This window comes from Ursus arctos, unplaced genomic scaffold (assembly GCF_023065955.2).
Source record: "Ursus arctos isolate Adak ecotype North America unplaced genomic scaffold, UrsArc2.0 scaffold_34, whole genome shotgun sequence".
NCBI classification, from domain to species: domain Eukaryota; kingdom Metazoa; phylum Chordata; class Mammalia; order Carnivora; family Ursidae; genus Ursus; species Ursus arctos.
Window position 1 is genome coordinate 29382205 of NW_026623030.1, and position 19020 is coordinate 29401224.

Genomic DNA, 19020 nt, shown 5'->3' on the forward strand with positions numbered 1-19020 from the left:
TGGGGCTCTCCCCTCAGCCCTGCTTGCTCCCAGCACACTCCTGGGGTTTGTGTTCACGGTGTCTGTGTCCCAGCAGCAAAGGCAACCTGATGCTGTGGCACAAATCTTCGGGCTATTTTTGCATATTTTAAGGTTTGATTCAAGTTCACATAATTGGTGTTGTCATTATTCAGACACAAGATTTCAAGGGCCAGGTGTAGCTCTGGTTGTGTATTATTCCAACCCAGTTCCTGGAAAGTCCAGGGTGACAGAGGAATCGTAAAATTTTCAAGTGATTGTGTCCACGAAGTGCCCCCTGGCTTTGTGGTGAGGGGACCCCTCCCTACCCACCTGGGTTACCCAGAGGCCACAGCAACCCCACCTGCCCTTGGACACAGCCGGGCTCCTGTTACCCTCCTTTCAGGATCAGAAAGGACCTCTTGAGATGGTTTTCTGACTCCATCCTCCGTTCTACTGGAACCTCTCACTGTGCCGTCTGGAATTCAAGGTCATGTGTCAGCCCCTTGTTTGACAAGTTTCTGTGCCTTCTGAACAGATCTAGCTTTCTCCCAGGACATTTCCTGTCTTTCTTTGGTGTGGTTGTGTCTGTCACATCTCTCGTCCCGCTGGCTCTGGAGCGGGGCAGGTGTCCCACGCATCCTCCACCCCCCCTCCTCTTGTAGGCATTTCATACCTCCTGGGGTCAGACCCGATGAGGACTTCAGCTTCTGGCTTGCTCCTGGCTTGCTCATGTCATGCCGTGGGGCTCATTTTAACATGGGGTGGAAACACCAGTGCAGGGCAGTGTTTTCCTGCTGGTCTGTCCACCACACCCCACAGCCCTGCTGCATGGTTGCTGTAACCGCAGTCACAATCAGGCTTGTCCCTGCAGGTCTGATTTTGCGCCCTGCCCCTCCTAGAGACCTCCCCTGCTCCCCTCCGGACAGCCGCGGCGCCGCAGCCACGCTCCCTGTCCTCTCCGGACCCGCGCTCGGCCGCGCAGATTCTCAAGCACCCAAGAGAACAGCCCGGCCGCCCAGGGACAGCACGTCTGTTCCGCTACGGTGTAGTGATTATGAAACCTGTCCGCGAGGCACCCAGTCATTCAGGGATGTCCCCGACACAGTCGTGTCTCTCTCCTGGCCCTGCACCAGCATCTTGTACGTTCCCAGCAGCCTGCAAACCTGGCGGCGTCTTTCCCATTGTCCCCTCGTCTCCCACCGCTGCTTTCTCACTTTCCCCTGTTAGAAGGTAGGTGAGGTCAGTAAGGTCTCCTCCGGACTGAGAAGACACTTCAGTACCAAAAGACAAAGCAAGCCGCCCCAAACCCCAAACCGTTGACACAGTCCTGCAGGGTGACTCACGGCCGGGGCAGTGCCGGGCACTATGTAGCGTCTACCTGCCCGCTCTGGACCACAACCCACAGTTGTGACAGAGTGACCGGCAGGGTGCTGAGATCCCAGGCCAGAGATGGGGGTGAGTGTTGTCAGCACTCCTGCCCTCCACCCCCGGCACCGTTCTGGCCCATCTGGTCTGCACGCCGTGCTTCCCTGGGGGGGAGGGGGCAGACTGGCAGCCCAAGCCCAGCAGCGTTACACACCACAGCGCAAGGTGCCCCAGCAAGCCCGGCGAGAGTCCCTTTCCTCAGACTCTGCAGAGGTCTGTGAGCCTCAGTGGAAGTGGGGGACTCGAGCTGCAGCAGGAGGGAGCGTCAGCAGTTCAAGGCTTCCCCCAGTAACGACACAGTAGCCATTTGGTCCCTAGGAGCCAGTACCACTCCCAGCTTTATCCTGTTCCTCTTTGAGACGGGGACGACCTCTGCTCTAAGCGCCTTCCTGCGGGAAAGGGGTGTGGGTCAGGACCGGAGAGCGCTAAGCAGAGCCCCCATCATGGAACCATTGTTTTGGACCCACCATGCATGGTCTTAGCAACACTTCCACATTTCCTAACAGGTCAGTCCAGTTGTCTCATTTTCTGGAGGTGGCCCTGCAGGTGGGCTTTCAAAGTAGGCCTATAGCGTGCAAGCAATCAGACAGAAACCCTCCAGATACGCAAAGTGGAATTGAGAATCCAGCCTAGACAACATGTACGTGATGCCCACTCAAGGACAGGGAGCCCTGAAAAATTGACAAGGCAAGAAACAACAATTGTTGGAGAGGATGTGGAGAAAGGGGATCCCTCCTACATTATTGATGGGAATGCAAGTTGGTACAGCCACTCTGGAAAACAGTGTGGAGGTCCCTTAAAAAGTTAAAAATAGAGCTTCCCTATGACCCAGCCATTGCACTACTGGGTGTTTACCCCAAAGATACAGACGTAGTAAAGAGAAGGGCCATATGCACCCCAATGTTCATAGCAGCATTGTCCACAATAGCTAAATCGTGGAAGGAGCCAAGATGCCCTTCAACAGATGACTGGATTAAGAAGTTGTGGTCCATATATACAATGGAATATTACTCAGCTATCAGAAAGAACGAGTTCTCAACATTTGCTGCAACATGGACGGCACTGGAGGAGATAATGCTAAGTGAAATAAGTCAAGCAGAGAAAGACAACTATCATATGATTCCTCTCATCTATGGAACATAAGAAATAGGAAGATCGGTAGGAGAAGAAAGGGATAAAGAAAGGGGGGGTAATCAGAAGGGGGAACGAAGCATGAGAGACTATGGACTATGAGAAACAAACTGAGGGCCTCAGAGGGGAGGGGGGGTGGGGGAATGGGATAGACCGGTGATGGGTAGTAAGGAGGGCACGTATTGCATGGTGCACTGGGTGCTATACGCAACTAATGAATCATCGAGCCTTACATCGGAAACCGGGGATGTACTGTATGGTGACTAACATAATAAAAAATCATTTAAAAAAAAAAGTAAAAATAAAAAAATAAAATTCTAAAAAAAAAAAAAAGCACAGGGAGCCCTGGAATCGGATACCCATGAGGGTGTGTTAGTGAAACCGGTTCCCTCCGCCACCACCCCTGCTCTAAAATCAGCCTCATTTCTAGCAAAGGGAAAACAAGTCCAGTTTTAACAAAACCTGCTTAATTATGTACATAAGTGAAGCTTTTGAATCTGCTTTGCTGAAACTTCTAAGGATTTTCACAGTGAGCCTTTAATAGTGTTTAGAGGCTCAGAGCTCAGCCAAACACTTGCCATCACACTCTCTTGTGATATCTACAGACTTGGGTTACTTTTTTGAGGTCCCCCAAATGTCCTGAGGTTCGCAGTGACCTTCCTTACTCACCTGGTCATGCCCCCCGGGAACCCTAGAAGCCAGGTACCAGGCCAGTTTTTTCCAAGGGGCATCATGGGTCCATAAAGTCACCCACTGTTCTTAAAGCTGTCTGGTCCCCTCTGAGCCTATGCATGGCTCTCTCAAATACGACCTTCCACAGTATAACCTCCACAATATAACCGGTGTTCCCAGAACAGATGCTTAATGAACCAATGCGAGTAACTGGAATGGATTTCCCACTGTGTCATTGCCGTCAGCCACACCCTGCTGGACATGAGCCTCCACGGAGGCTCCCTGCTCTTGTCCACTGCTAGCACCCCAGGGCCTGGACTTGTCCAACCACCATGTTCACCCGTAAGAAGGCCTCTTGTGGATTAGCACCCCAACCCCATTGGCGTCCCTTCTCAACCAAGGCATATAGAAGTCTTAATATCTGTGCTAGATGGGGAATGAAAGGTCTCCAGTCAACCAGCAAAAGCCTGTAACACCTGTACCATTTTAGGGCTTGGGAAGGTTCATACTGTATTCAGCACTACTTCTGTCTTATCTAACGAGCTGGTGCTCAGAAATGTTATGGATTCGCCCTGCCCCAGGCTCTCGCCGCTCTGACCTCCCAGCCTTCCAACTTGACGCCTGTCACGATGCGGCTGCTTGAGACGGAGGAGAACTCAAGTCATGCAACCTGAATTCAGCCCTGGTTAGGTCCAGATCCTGAAGGACACCCACACCCACAGTGTACTCAGTAACGGGGTACATACACACTAGAAAAGAGAGGTGGCGAAGCCTGCCCATCTCTAGATAGAGACTAATTTGTCTGATCTTGATAATTTGTCCCCCATAACCATCAATAACCTGTTTCTCCTCCAAATCTTGAGAGATTTCCATAGATGAGTGTGCATTCAGCTCCGTGGTCTATCAGAGCCAGTGTGTCTGTCTGCATTCCGCGTGGGTGCTCCAGCCCCTGTGCGCGGCAGCCGTCCACCCCTACTGCTCCCCCTTTAGCAGAGGGCGCTCCGCCATGTGTCTGGCTTTGAGCCTTCAAGGGAATAAACCCCTCCCCTTAGGCAGTAGCTCCCATAGGCTTATCAGCAAGAATGAACTGGGTCGTTTACATTTTCCCGCGGGGTCCCAAATTTTAGATCTGTCCACAACCATGTACCAGACATCTCACGGTCCCCCGTTCTGCTATTTTATGGTCAGCAGGAGCCTTTGTCCCTATTTTTCAACCCATCTATTTCCCTTATGGCACAGGCTTTCAGTTAAGTCAGCCTCCTGCAGGGCCCGGACAGCCGCCAAAGTCCCATGCCACCACCTGGCCATGACCTCCCCAACACCTGGCGGGAGTGCCACCTTGCCAATCAGTGCCACTAGTCATGGCCCAGGGTGCTTGGCCACGCTTCTACTGCAGAATTAGCAGCGACTCAGGCCATTTTTGACATCTCAGACCCTTGTAACAAATATGGTTGCCACAGGTACCCCGCGTCCTGACATCCAAACTGCCACGAACCACAGCTGTTTCCTTAGCCTGGCTCCTTAGCTGCCCCAGTTCCATAGACCGTGGACTCCCCCACCACCATGTGCATCAGGCTCCCCCACAATAGGCACCATCACTTCATGCACAACGGGCTTCCCCCACAGACAAGCTCCCCTCAAGACAACTGGACCCCCAGGGAAAACTGGCTCCCCCATGGACAGAGGGCTTCCCCCACGGACAAGGGACTCCACCAAATCCATGGACAGCGGGCTCCCCCCACGGAGAGCGGGCTCCCCACACGAAGAGTACACTCCACCAACTCCATGGAGAGCGGGCTGCCCCCACGGACAATACTCTCCACCAACTCCGGAACAGCAAGCTACCCCACAGACATGCTCCCAAAACTCCATGGCAGCGGGCTCCCCCCACGCACATTACGCTCCACCGATTGCACGGACGGCGGGCTACACCCAGAGACAGTACACTCCACCAACTCCATGGACACAGGGCTCCCCCCACAGACAGAGGGCTCCCCCCAGTGGCAGTACGCTCCACCAACTCCATGGACAGTGGGCTCTGCCCACAGAAAGTATGCTCCAGCAAGTCCATGGAGAGCAGACTACCCCCCCAGACAGTATGCTCCACCAATTCCACGGACAGCAAGCTCCCCCCAGTAACAGTGGGCTCCCCTCACGAACAGAACACCAACTCCACCGACAGAGGGATCCCCCCATTGACAGAACACTCAACCAACTACTCGGACAGCGGGCTCCTGCCCTGGACAGGACACTCCAACTGCAAGGACATCGGGCTTTCCCCACGGACAGTACACTCCACCAACTCCATGGACACAGGGCTCCCCCCACAGACAGCGAGATCCGCCCACGGACAGTGCACTCCACCGAATCCATGGACGGAGGGCTCCCCCCAGGGACATTACTACCATGGACAGTGGGCTCCCCAAATGACAGTACACTCCACCAACTGCACGGACAGAGGGTTCCCCCCACGGAGAGAACGCTCCACCAATTCCATGGATACAGGGCGCCCCCTCGTGGAGAGAACACTCCACCAACTCTATGGACAGCGGGCTCCCCCCAAGGACAGTAAACTCCACGAATTCCATGGACAGTAGGCTCTTCCCACAGACAATACGCTCCAAAAACACCATGGACGGAGGGCTCCCCCATGCACATTACGCTCCAACTCCATGGACACAGGGCTCCCCCCATCGACAGAGGGCTCCCCCCAGTGGCAGTACGCTCCACCAACTCCATACACACAGGGCTCCCCCCCCCAGACAGAAAGCTGCCCCTACAGACAGTACCTTCCACCAACTCCACGGACAGAGGGCTCCCCCCACGGACAGCGGGCTCCCCACACGAAGAGTACACTCCACCAACTCCATGCACAGCGGGCTCCCCCCAAGGACGCTAAGCTCCACCAACTCCACGGACAGAGGGCTCCCCCCAGGGACAGCAGACTTCCCCCTCAAACAGCAGACTCCACCAATTCCAAGGACAGTAGGCCCTCCCACTATGGACCATGGACTCCCCCCATGGACAGCAGGCTCCCGCTCCCACGGATAGCAGGCTCCCCGCAGGGACGGCGAGCTCTGCCGCAGGGGCCCCCTTGCCCATGGAGGCTTCTTTGTTTTTGGCGTCCTGAGGACTTTGCCAGTTGTGACAAGATGAAGGAGGGGCAGTAAAGTACCCTCTTGCAGAAGACATTTTAGTCCCGAAACACAGACAAGCCAGCCTACTGCTCAGTTCCACTGGGGGTCACTTACAGGCAGCGGAGGACGCAGACACTGCGGCAGGCTCTGCGCAGGGCGGGCTGACCCACAGCTGTTCCTGCACCAGCGGCGGCTAGCTCACGAGCCGCACCTGAGCGCCAGAGGGAGCCCCAGACGGAGGCCGAGGATGGTCAGTGTTGCTCGCCCACGCCCCCTTAAAGCAAAATGCCTGTATTTCCCGCAAGGGCTTCCCTCCCCTTCTCTCTAACCCCTGCTCTTATGGAGCTCCTCCCTGATCTCCGTGGTGCTCATCGGTCAATTCCCAGCCATCATCAGTGACCCTACTGGCATATCCAGCAGTGATGTCCCATCTCTTGACAAGGCTTCCTGTGCCTGGGTGCTAGGACGCTGTCCTCCGTGGCGCCCTCCACCCCGCTGTACCTTCTCCGTGCCTCCGGATTCCACGTTGGAGCGCCTCTAGGGTCTCCCTGCTTTTTGCTCGAGCCCCCTTGGTGATTCCGTTCAGTCCCACCGCTCTTTGCCATGGAAGTGTTTCCCGGACTGACCTACTTTGATCCCCTTTCTCCCGAGCATGGGCCCCAGGAGGGTAGTGACTGTGTCTCGTTCACGCTGTCTTCCCAGGCTCTCAATCAGTACCCGGCACGCAGCAGCTTCTCACATACGTATTGACTGGATAAACCATTAATGCAGCCCCAAGTCAACCAGCATGGCTTCTCGTGCACGTTCAAGTTCAGGAACCCTCTGACTCTGCGACCTCTGTCCCTCCACAGTCTGGAGGGCTGTGGGGACTAGAGGCAGTGCCCCCCCTTCTCCTAAGTAAGCATCTCGGCTTGGGACCTGGACATGGGTGTCACCACCCTGGGATGAAGTACCCCAGGCAGAGAGCTGAACGTCTCCCCTGCGCCCACAGCCCATGAGGCCTCCAAGAAGTCAGCACCAGCCGCCCTGTCGCCGTGGGATGGTTCTCTTCCTGGGGACCTGGAAAAGTAGGCCCAGCTCAACCCATCCTCGTCCAGGCTCCCCAGTCGCCTGTGCAGTGCAAGGGTGCGATCAGGGCTGGCCGAGATCGGGGGCAGGAAGGAGGCCCTTGGAGGGGGACTTGATGGGACTTGACGGTCTCAGGTGTGGCATGGCCAGGGCTGCCTTACGGACACTGCACCTGCCCGAGAAGCGGTCAGCCGCCACGCTTCATTCCTGGGCCTTGAAGCCCTGCCTTGACAGTGTGTGCGCCTTTGCCGTTCCCAGTCTGGCCCCGGGCCTGTGATTCTAGGGCTGGGGGAGTGTGTGTGCGTGTATCTTTCTGGAGAGCACTTTATTTGCATTCTCTCTCCCCAACTTCTGTCTTTTTTAAAAGATTTTATTTATTTGAGAGAGAGAGAGAGAGCATGCAAGCAGGGGGAGGAGCAGAGGGGCCGGGAGAAGCCGACTCCAAACTGAGCACGGAGCCCAACCCGCGGCTTGATCCAGCAACACTGACATTACGACCTGAGCTGAAATCAGGAGTCAGACGCCTGACTGACTGAGCCACGCAGGCGCCCTTTAATAGAATTTTTAAATTCCACTGAAATAACCCAACTCAGATGACATTACAGGGCCATTGCCGTGGGTGTATAAACACATTATGTTCCTCGGGTTATTACACGTATGTCCTCGCTGACTACTGACATCAAGCATCTTTGTGCATCCTGGCCGTTTTTACATCTTTTATAAAATAGCTGTCCAAATCTTCTGCACATCTTTTTAAAAATTGGTTGGTCTAATTGAATTATAAAATGTCTATATATTCTAGATACAGATCTTTCGTCAGATATACGCACTACGGATGTTTCCTCCCAGTTTCTGGCTCGCTGTTTTGTGCTAAGTATCATTCAAAGAGAACACGTTTCTGAATTTTTTAAAAAGATTTTTAATGTATTTATTTGAGAGAGACACAGCCAGAGAGGGAACACAAGCAGGGGGAGTGGGAGAGGGAGAAGCCAACTCCCCGCTGAGCAGGGAGCCCAACGTGGGTTCCATCCCAGGACCCTGAGATCACGACCTGAGCTGAAGGCAGACGCTTCACCGGCTGAGCCACCCCGGTGCCCCAAGATGTTTTTAAATTTGATGAAATCCCGCTATCAGGGTTTTTTTCTTTTCTTACACTTTGTGCTTTTTTTTCCTACGTAAGACATCCCCCTGGCCAAATTTTTCCATTTTCTTCTAGAAGCTTTAGAGTTTCAACTTTTTCACGTAGCACTGTGACCTGTTTGGAGTTAATTTTTGTGTGCCACGTGAGATAAAGGTCAGTTTTCCCCCCTAGACAATTAGCTCTTTCTGCAACAGTTCCAGAAAACACCATGTTTCTCTCCCCTACGGAACTCCCTTGGCACCTTTGCTACTAATGACGTCTCAAAATCAGGCAATGGCAGTCTTTCGACTTTGTTCATCTTTTTCAGAATTGTCTTGGTGGTCGGAGATCATTTGCATTTCTGCACCATTTTTAAAATCAGTTCATCAATTTCTAGCAAAAGCCTGTTTGGGATTTTGACCGGCATTTCACTGAATCAACAGACCACTTGGGGGGAATTGGAAATGTAACAATATTACATCTTCTCAACCAAGAATATGTTCTGTTTCTCTGGTGAAAAGCCCTTTTATTTCTAAGCCATGTTTTATAATTTTCAGCATACAGGTTTACTCGTATTTTGTTAAATTTATCCCTAAGTATGTTGTGGGTTTGATGTGAATAAAGCTAATTACCTATATTTTTATTTTATTATTACACCACTTACATTTGTATTTTAATTTCTAATTGTTCTCGGCTAGTTTGTAGAAATACCAGCGATTTGTGTATGTTGACCTCACAGCCTGTCGCCTTTTGCCAAATGCACTTCCTCGCGCCGACAGCTGTCTCAGCATTTTCCAAAGACACAATCAGGTCCTCTGCAAACAAGGCTGCTTCCCTTCCTCCTGCCCAAAGTCCATGACTTTTCTTTCCTCATTGCCCTGATGTTCCAGGTGTGGTGCGTGCGGTGTGGGACACAAGTGGTCAAACGGACGTCCTTGCGTTGGTGTGGATGGAAAGTGGGGTGCGGTCAGTCTTTCCCCATCAGGTACGGTGCTGGCTGCTAATTTTATCAAGTCGAGATACATTCCTTTCTTTTCCTGGTTTCCTGACTAGGGACCAAATTTTGTCCAACGCTTTCCCTGCCTCACAAGACAGCTTTTGTCTTCTGTTCTATTCGTAAAGTGTGTTGGCTTTTTCTCCGAAGGTTCAGGCAGCCTGCATTCCCGGGCTGACCTACGGCTGGCCACCGTGCACCAATCCTCCAATTTATATGTTGCTGGATTTCATCCGCTAATATCTCAGTAAGGATTTTTTTTTAATTCATGGTGCTCTTGGTGTGTGGATTTCTTGTAACGTCTGTCTACTTTTGCTGCCGACACTGCTGGCCTCAGGAGTTGGGGCAGTTTTCTTCTCTCTAGGAGTTGTATACAGTTGGCATCATGTACTGCGCAAGTGTTCAGTAACAGTCACCAAAGCCAAGTCCCCTCATTATTGCCTCGGGTTTGCCTACGTTTGGGTCTGCCCCCATATTTTGGGAAATTTGTAAATATTTTCAAAATATTTAGAGAAACATGAGTCCTGGCTACCTCTCCTAATTTTTTTTTTGAGAAATTCTTTTTTTTTTTTTTACTGCAATGAAGTATATGTAAGAAAATACACCATTTCAACCATCTTTAAACATGGAGTGGCATAAATTGTATTCACACTGTCGCGTGGACCTCCATTTCTTACGCCAGTGTTCCTGGAACTGGATTTTTTTTTTTAAGACCCTCCATTTGATCTAGCATTTTCTTTACATCAGTTCTTCAAAGTTTGTTCATCTTGCATAATTGAAACTCTGTGCCCTCTGACCTTCCCGCCCCAGCTGCGTGGCTGTGGCCAAGTCCGGTCTCACACGGGAATGAGATCGCACAGCGTTCTCTATTCACATCGCGTGAATTGTGAAGTTGCCGGAGGGAAACAGCACAAATACGGTTCGGACTCAGGCTCGAGGCCTCGGCTGCCTGTGAGCGCTCCTCACGCCCAGGGAGTCTGGGCTCTGCTCGCGGAGCGGGCTGTCGCCAACAGTGCGGGGGACGGCAGCTTGCAAACGACTCCCTGAGTGCCGGCCACAACGACTTTAGGAAGAAGGCAGCGCCAGGAAAGGCAAGGCTACCGAGTTTTTCTTGTGCGCGGGGGAGGAAGGAATCCCGTGAGTCCGCTCTGGCAAGAAGTGTTTCGAACAAAGACACGGAATAAACGGCGTTGTATAAAAAAACAAATTTTATTTCTATAAAATATCTTCCACTAAGTGTCCACATGCACACGCACACAGTACCGAACCACACGCAGACCAATTTCCTCGTACTCCATGTACCACATACTAATATGTTACAATTTACAATAGAGTTTCTGAAGACACAACGGGAAAAGCTCGGTCATCCATTTATAAACCTTCCATAAATTACAAAAGAAAGGCAGTCTGAAAAGTATGTATAAAGAGTAAAAACAATTTACAAGTGGACAAGAATTACAAAAGAGTAACCAATCCCATACACCTGCCAGCGACTTTGCCAGCCTCCTGTGGGAGGGCCCGCGACGGGCCGTGGGGCGCGGACTGAACGTTAGGGTGTTGGGCGTGTGGCATGGGCCTCCTGTGTGCTGCTTGCTGCGGGGTGTCTGTGTGGGTGTGGGACAGTGGAAGTGGCGTCCGTCCGCACGCCACGGAGTGCGACACTGAACGCCACGAGCGGGTCTCAGCTTCCGGCGGGCTGGAGGAGCACTACTTCTCCAGACAAACTGACTCTCTCGCTCTTATGTGTTTGTTTTGTTTTTTGAGTGATCTGAGTAAGTAAACATTTTCTGTGTGTCGCCCGGCTCGCTTTGGAAAGGCGAAAAGCCAGGGTCTCAAAATGCACGGCCTGCACAACTGGGTTTCGGAGCACTGTGTCTGGGGGGGGCACTGAATGCACGACACAGACGCGGTGTACACGGTGGTGTTTATTAGACAGTACAAACCATTGTGCAGTTATAAGGCAAAACATCAAGGCGGTTAAACTAGGAATTTCAAGACCAGAGTTGGAGTGAGTTATGCGTAATGAGGCAAGCATTTTGGAAAGGGATCGAGGTGGAAACCATTCCTTTAAAGGCGGATGGCGAACGCACACAGCCTGGACCCGCGGGGGGGGGGGGGGGGGGGCCTCAAAGAGCTACTGGCCCCGTGGGCTCGGAGACCCCGCCTCCCGTCAGGCCGCGGGCAAGAGCGCTTGGCACGGAGGCTGGGGGGAGCCCCAGCGGCTCTCTGTCCTTGCCGTTGGCTTAAAGAGGATGGTAGTGCAAAGAGCACTTCTCTACTCGTGTCAGGGGAGGAGAGTGTGTTTTTAGGAAGTACTTGAGTCATTGAAAGCCCTAGTTTGGAATTAAAGAGAATTACATGGATTGGGGATTGTCCAGAAGCACATGGATCATTTCACCGCACCCAGCTTTTTCAGCAGTTTCTTGCCTTTGGAAAGCAGCCCCTTTTTCTTTTTCGAGGACATTTCCCTGCCTCTCCCAGGACTACCAGTACCCATAGATGACGGAGGTGACCCCGAATGGAGATGGGCTGTGGGGGATGGCGCTCTCCTTGCTGTACCTGAACCCTCAGGAGGAACCTAGTAGGTACAGTGTGACAGTTTATTGAGTGCGTGAGCGCCAACGACATCCGTCCGCTGGTAACACCGCACTACCCCGTCCCCCGCCAGGAAAGGGAAGGGGTGGCTCGAGGCTTCCTTCAGGGGTTGAAGGATGCCACGAGCACGCGCGCCCTCCCCACAGGGGCCCTAAGAGGGAGGGTCTAGCCATCCACGTTTGGTCTGCGGTTTGTCTTCGGGGAAGGGGGAGGCCATTGCTTTGGCAAAACAAAGCTAGGTAATAATTTACTTTGTAAATTAAGACCCAAAGCGGAGGGGTGGGGGTGGGGTGGGGAGGTGGGGAGCAGAAGTCACTCTAAATGAGGGTATTGTGAAATTGGCCGAGTGCCCATCAGGAATCTTGAAGGCCAAGGTTCTTAAAGGGAACCTGGGTCTGAAAGCGACTGGGGGGATAGGAAGTGCTGGTCCTGTGGAGGGCATTCCTGGGGGGGTTAGTACGCGGAGCGGATGGCACACACCAGTTGAAAGAAAAAAAAACTAAAATGAACCTCAATCACAATCAAAGGAAGCTTCGAGGCCCTCGCTGCGCGCTTCCGCTATCTCCCAGCCCCTGGAGGCGAACTTCCGCCAACGGGGAGCGCACAGTGGTGCGTCCTTCTACCTGGCGGCTCCCTCCGCGGCGCCTCCCAGGAGCCCGGCTCGGCCCCTGCGCTGGCTGGCTCGCTCGCTGGGAGGCTCGCTCGGGAGCGCCGCATCCTGCCCTCGCTGCCTGGCCCCCGCGCCAGCCCCCGCCTCACACGAGTGCTCAGGAGCCTGCAGGCACATGATAGGCGCCAAGGGCTTCGAGCTTGCTTGGATTTAGAATCAAGGTCTAGTTCCGATGGAAAACACCTAGCCGAGCATCCCAAAGGACAGCTGAAGATACCGCCTGCTCCGTCTAGTGCAATCGCGGCAGCTGCATGTCTCGCCAAACCGAGCATTGCATTGGTGCCCCCGCAGGTCTGCCCGGCGGCAAACGGCCGCGCGCTCAGGACGCGCTCAGGACGCGCTCGCGCTTCGAGGAGCATGCGCTCTCCCGCGAGATAGAGGTACGGCGACGCGGCGGAGCCCGGGCGGGAGCCAAGCCCGCAGGTGGCTGCAGGTGGCGTGCGCAGGGCCGACCCTGCCTCGCCCGGGGCTCGCTACTCCTCTGCTCGACCTCGAGTTACGTGATTTTAAAGGAAAATCTCCCAGAGTAAACAGAGCTGTTTAGGTTGTGCTTTTTTCCGGGAGCGGCTACCAATGCAATATGCAGCCTTAGTTACGGGGAGACGTCGGAACGCCCTCTACGGAAACAAACAATCGGCCTCTTAAGAAATATGTTCCCAGTGTTGGCCTTCGAAATATTCTTAATGCACATAGTAGGAAATGAGTAGTAAAGATGATGATTTGACTACAAATTCAGTTGTTTACAACTGAGACCGAGTAACAGCCTACTATTTCAGGCCCAAGGGTTTTTTGAGACATATTTCTTTTGTTTGGTTTTGTTTTGAACGCCCACAGTGAAGCCTTGCGTCTCCCGCCTAGTCCGCTGGGGCCGCGGACGGAGCTATCTGTCTGGTATCTTCAGTTGCTCACTTACGTGAAGGCTACAGGGCCTGATTAAGGTGTGAAATGAACACTCTTCTTCTGTTTCCAAGCAGATGAGCAAAGAAATAAAAATATATATATATAAAAATATAATATATAAAAACTGGCAGTGATGAGATAAAATAAAAATGAGACACTACACGTGGATGTCGTCTACTCGTTAATTACGCTGGAGGAGGTCTCTGGTCTTTGGTAAGAGAACTGAAATCCTAGCGGGGCAAACGCACTAGCCTTCCCCTTCACTCTCACCCCAACTGGAATGTGCGTCTACAGGGGAGGACGGGGGCTCCCTTGGTGAGGAAAGGCAGCTGGGTTAGAACCGAGGGGCAGGTCTTGCGAGATAAACAAGCAAAAGTGAGAACGTTTAGGCGCGACCCCCAGGGAAGGGCAGAGAAAAAAAATGCAGGGCACGGGCTTTCCGGCCCCAGACGCAAACGTGTTCGCGCGAGGGCTGTGCGGGAGCGAGCGTGGCCGCGGGGTGGGGGCAGAAGTGTGGGGGGCGGCTGCTTACCCGTTTTGCCTTGGAGCGCACGGGCGCGTCCCGGGAGTAGTGGCACGGTGCGTCAGAAAGATAGACTTCCACGTCATCAGGCACTTCTTCCAGGAAGTTTGAAGGTACAAGGCCTTTCTGCCCGTTAAGTTCCCCCTAAAAACACAGCAGAACGAGTTACTCGATTTTCCCAAAACTTCCTTCTTGCTTTTGCCACAGGAGCAGAGCTCTGGGGTCGGGGGGTCACCTGCTGGGTCGGTTCTGGTTCAAACGTGGAAGAACTCACAGGGACTCCAGTGTCTCCAAAGTACCCTGATCAGAACGGTGACCTCGAGACACGCTTGAGGGGCAGGGTCTCCTCCCTGAGCTAGGCATCTGGCCTGTCTGGGGTGGAGCTGCGGAAGCTGTGTTTTGGCCACGGGGCTCAGGCGGCTCCCAGGAACCAGTCCTCGGGACCACCCCATGGAGCGGCCCTCGGTCCTGGCTGACCTCAGCATCCCCGGAGAGCTTTTAAAAACACCGCTTCAGCAGGTGCACCGATGGGGACAGACGGACCCCCTCCTGAGGCGGGGACGGGCAGCCAACAGCTGGTCCAGCCTGCAGGCCAGGGGGAGAGCTGCAGATCCGTCTCGTGCACAGCCACGTCCTCACTATGAAAATGCAAACAGTGTGGGGGACAGGACAGGGTCTGTTGATATCTCAAAGACGATATCGCTGCAGGCTCATCTGTTCCCTTCCAGAACTTTCTCTCACATCTCTACACAGGCACGTAGTGAAGGTCACCGTCCACAGGACAACTGGACAGAGTGGGTCACAGCCACCATGTCACTGCTTTCCCATTGCCCCCAACGCTCACCAGTGTCCAAAACCAAGTCCCAGACTGGCTGGCCCCAGACTACACGGGACTCTTGCTCTGTGTACAAGTCTAGGAAGTGACAGCATGAGACACGCGGCCTGCTCCCGCAAGATTAGAAACTGCAGCCAAGGACACGACCGCCAGGGTGAAGAGGGACCCCACGGGATGGATGGGAGCTCGCAAGCGGCTTAGCTAAGAAGGCGTTCGTGTCCAGAACGCACACAGAGCCCAACCCAAGAACCCGATTAAACAGTTGGCAAAGGACTTGCATCGACAGTCCCCCCAAAAAGACACGCAAACGGCCACCAAGCACATGAAAAGGTGCTCGACCTGAATTAACACGAACATCTGAAGGAAACGTAAGTCAGAGTCACAGGATACCCCTCACCCCCGTTAGGAGGCCACGACAAACACGGACAACCAACCACAGACGGCAGTGCTGCTGAAAATAGGCAGGAATTGGAGCCTCGCACACCTGCCGGCGGGATGAAGTGGGGCCGCTGCTGGGGGCGGCTCCTCAGAGAGGGAAACGGTCACCATCTGACCCAGCAGCTCCGCTCCTGGGCCGAGACCCGAAACACTTGGAAGCAGGGTCCGAGGGACGTGCTGGCACCCATGTTCATCGCTGCATTATTCACAGGGGCCCAGGGTCCACTGAGGGGTGCACAGGTGGCCAAACCCTGCGCCCCCAGGGTGGAGTCATTTTCGGCCTTAAGAGGGAAGGAGAGGCTGACGCGCTACGACGTTCTGCTCAGCGAGAGACGGCAGGCGCGAGCCAAGTCCTCGTGTGAGGCCCCGAGAGCAGGTGGACTCATGGGGACGGAGAGGAGATGGGGGGCCGGGAGGGGTGAGGGGAGACTGCTGTTTGATGGGGATGGAGTTTCAGGCTGGCAAGAGGGAAGGCTTCCTGGGGGTGGACGGTGGCGACTGCATGACCGCGTGAAAGTACCTGTCACCACGACGCTGTGCACTTAGACATGGTGAGCACGGCACACTATTTTACCAGAAGTAAATAAACACTGATTTTAAAAAAGAGGGAGCCCCAGGAACCTCCCACGTCTTCCCTGAGCCCAGTACGTGCCCGGTCTGGCCACCTGCCCTCGCTTCCACCTGGAGCCCCCGTCCCCTTTCTGATGACCGCTGGAACCCTCCTCCCTTGGCCTCCTCTAGGAGCTAATGTTCCTCTCTTGGTGTCCCTTAGAGACTTTCTCCAGGACATCCATGTGCCCCCGGGGCTTTCTGCCACGTCGAGGGTCACAAATCACACGTACACGCAGACACTCCAATGTCCACGCAGCCCGGACCTCAGCCGGACCCCGCTCCAGCGCCAGCCACCCCCGCTCCTTCGGGGGAGGGAGCGCCATGTGGAGTCGCGGGCTCGGGCCTGGGGACCGTGTTCTATGAAAACACACAGCCTCATCTCTCACCCCCGGCGGCGCCACGTTCACATCACGGGGCCTGTGGGCACGTGGACCGGGACAGTCCGGGACATGCGGACATCCAGACGGACCACTGCTCTGGGCTCACCCAGCCACACAGGGGAGGGGGGGCAGATGTGTCGGCAGCGTGTATCCCCCCCACTCTTCCGGGCCTCCCACGCCGTCCCACTAACACCACGTCAGACGCGCACAGGACCCCTTCACAGTTGCCCCCTCTGCCGCCTGCTGCTGCGTCAGACGTGGCCCCTAGAATCTTCCAGGATCCACGGCATGGATCCCTCTCCATCGCGGGGGGGGGGGGGGCTCAGATGTCCTCTTCATACCCTCACGCTCAGTCCTTTCCAAAGCACGTCTTTCTCTCAGCTGTGTTCTCGTGCCCGTGTCCCCAAGGGCACCCGTCGCCTGAGGCAGAACGTGGGCATCTTCCAGGATGACGCTGTCACCCCAACCAGCGACCCGCGCTTGGGGAGCTCCTGACGCCGGCGGCCATCTGCCTTCTCTGTCAGCTGGACCGGTGGCGGCAGCCTTGCCCCGGCCTCAGGGGCTCCCACCTCCCTCAACCGCCCACTCTCGAACCCTTGACGGGACACAGAGCCTGACATCTGACCACTCGCAGACACTTTATGGTCTCATCTGGAAAGAAACGGGGGACAGAGCGCGAGCAGCCTCACTGAACACGACCTGCAATAACCACGACCTTGGATGCCCCGTGTGTCTGAGGCTGTGAACTCATCCGACCCAGAGAAACCTGCCTTCCTGGACCTGATGGTTTCCCAGCTGTTCCGATTAAAGAAAGGGGGCGATGGGGGAGGTGGGGTCCTGTCCCCATGCCCCCACGGCAGCGGGCGCCCCGCAGGCCTGCCAGCAGCCCCTTCACGGCCCTGTGGGCTTGGGCCTGGGAAGGTGGCACTCGTGGGGGCCACCAGGGCAGGAGCACGGAGATAAGCCCACGGGCACTCTTTTCCTCTGGACATGTCGGAAGCGTGAAGGAAGGAGGCTGCCGCCTGTGCCCCTGAGCTGGGAGCCCTCGCCCAGAGCCTAGGCCCAGCCACCGACAGCCGCCACGGAGGAGGAAGGTCAGGGAGGAAGTCTACACCCTGTTGGTGTGGATTAATCAAGAACTTCACCTGTTTGTATCCCTTCCTTCTCCTGTTAAACACGTGTACCTTATAAATAACCGGAGAGCTGCACTGGTACGTTGGGCTGGAAGACAATTCCAGTTCGCAGAATGTGAATACATCTCCCTTGTTTGCAGCTCACGGACACGGGACATGCCCCCCTCAGAGGAGAACGGAGACGCTCCCAGCCCCCCTTCCTGCATCGGACGAGCCTCCGGGACCGGGACCTTCCCCAAGGCCACGGGAAGGGGGCAAGAACACACAAGCAGAAACAGACATACAAACTGAATGAAATGGTGCTTTTGGTGCTTCGAAAACTTACATAATAAAATCCGTCTTCATCGATCTCACCGAAAACAGTAATGATGTCTCCCGTGCAGAACGTGAGCTCCGCCTGTGGAGACAGGCCGCCAAGTTAGTAACAGCTTCTGTCACCAGGTTCCTCGCCATCGCTCTACCGATTTCTTTGTTCTCATTATTGTGCTGTTGACCTGCTCTTTCGAGCGAACAGGGAGGAAGGGTAGGAAGCCGACCTGTGCCCCTGGGGCCTCAGCGACCCCGGGAGGAACAGCTCAGGCTCCCACCCGCCTCCCGCCAAAGTGCCACACACTCCTTTCCCGGCTGGGGCTCCTGACAGCTGCTACATCCCCCCGTAGTTCCTGTTTAAAACCGGTCAATGGGGGCGCCTGGGGGGCTCAGTCGTTACACGTCTGCCTTCGGCTCAGGTCAAGATCTCAGGGTCCTGGGATCCAGCCCCACATCGGGCTCCCTGCTCCGCGGGGAGCCTGCTTCTCCTTCTGCTCCCTGCTCGTGCTCTCTCTCTCAAATAAATTAATAAAATCTTGAAAATAAAATAAAATAAAACTGATCAAATATTTAACTTGAAAAGCCCAGAAGTTTAGGGAAAAGTCCTCTGCAGTGTAAGGACCGTTACATAAACATTCTTTCACTGGGTGCAAAAAACCTTTACTCAATTATTCACGGTCTACAAAGTGTCCGCGACGTGCCAGGCACCAGCCTAGAGACGGGCACACGGACAAAACAATCTGCGGGTTTATCTCTGAATGTGAGGACGAGGGAAGGAAGCTGACCTCCCAGCGCCACCAGGCGTCCCCTACGAATCGGGTCTGCGCAGAAATGCTCGGAGAGCGCGCACTCCAGATCTGAACCGCGAGCTGGGAGCACGTGGGGCACAAGGAAAACCAGGGGTGACGGATTTGGACACAGCTTGTTGTCTGAGGAAGCAGGTCCACAGGCTGAACACCTAGCCTCTCAGCTCTGGAAGTGAGTCCCTTCCCACCTCCCAGGGCGCCCAGGGCCACGGCGGCCCAGGCCACTTGTGTGGAGGACACGGGGCCTCTCCCTCGGATTCTGTGTCTGTGTG

The 19020-nt window shown here is 54.6% G+C and overlaps 1 protein-coding gene across 1 annotated transcript in view; it reads right to left on the minus strand.

Annotated features, from left to right (window-relative positions):
• Window positions 1–11868: 11868 nt before the first annotated feature.
• RIMBP2 (RIMS binding protein 2) overlaps window positions 11869–19020 on the minus strand; it is an 86808-nt gene continuing 79656 nt past the window's right edge. Inside the window, exons 19-21 of the mRNA XM_044389833.3 lie at window positions 17959–18030; window positions 14245–14379; window positions 11869–12125 (exon numbers count right to left, since the gene is read on the minus strand). Coding sequence (XP_044245768.3) covers window positions 11937–12125; window positions 14245–14379; window positions 17959–18030 — 396 coding nt within the window. The 3' untranslated portion in view covers window positions 11869–11936. The remainder of the gene's footprint in view (window positions 12126–14244; window positions 14380–17958; window positions 18031–19020) is intronic.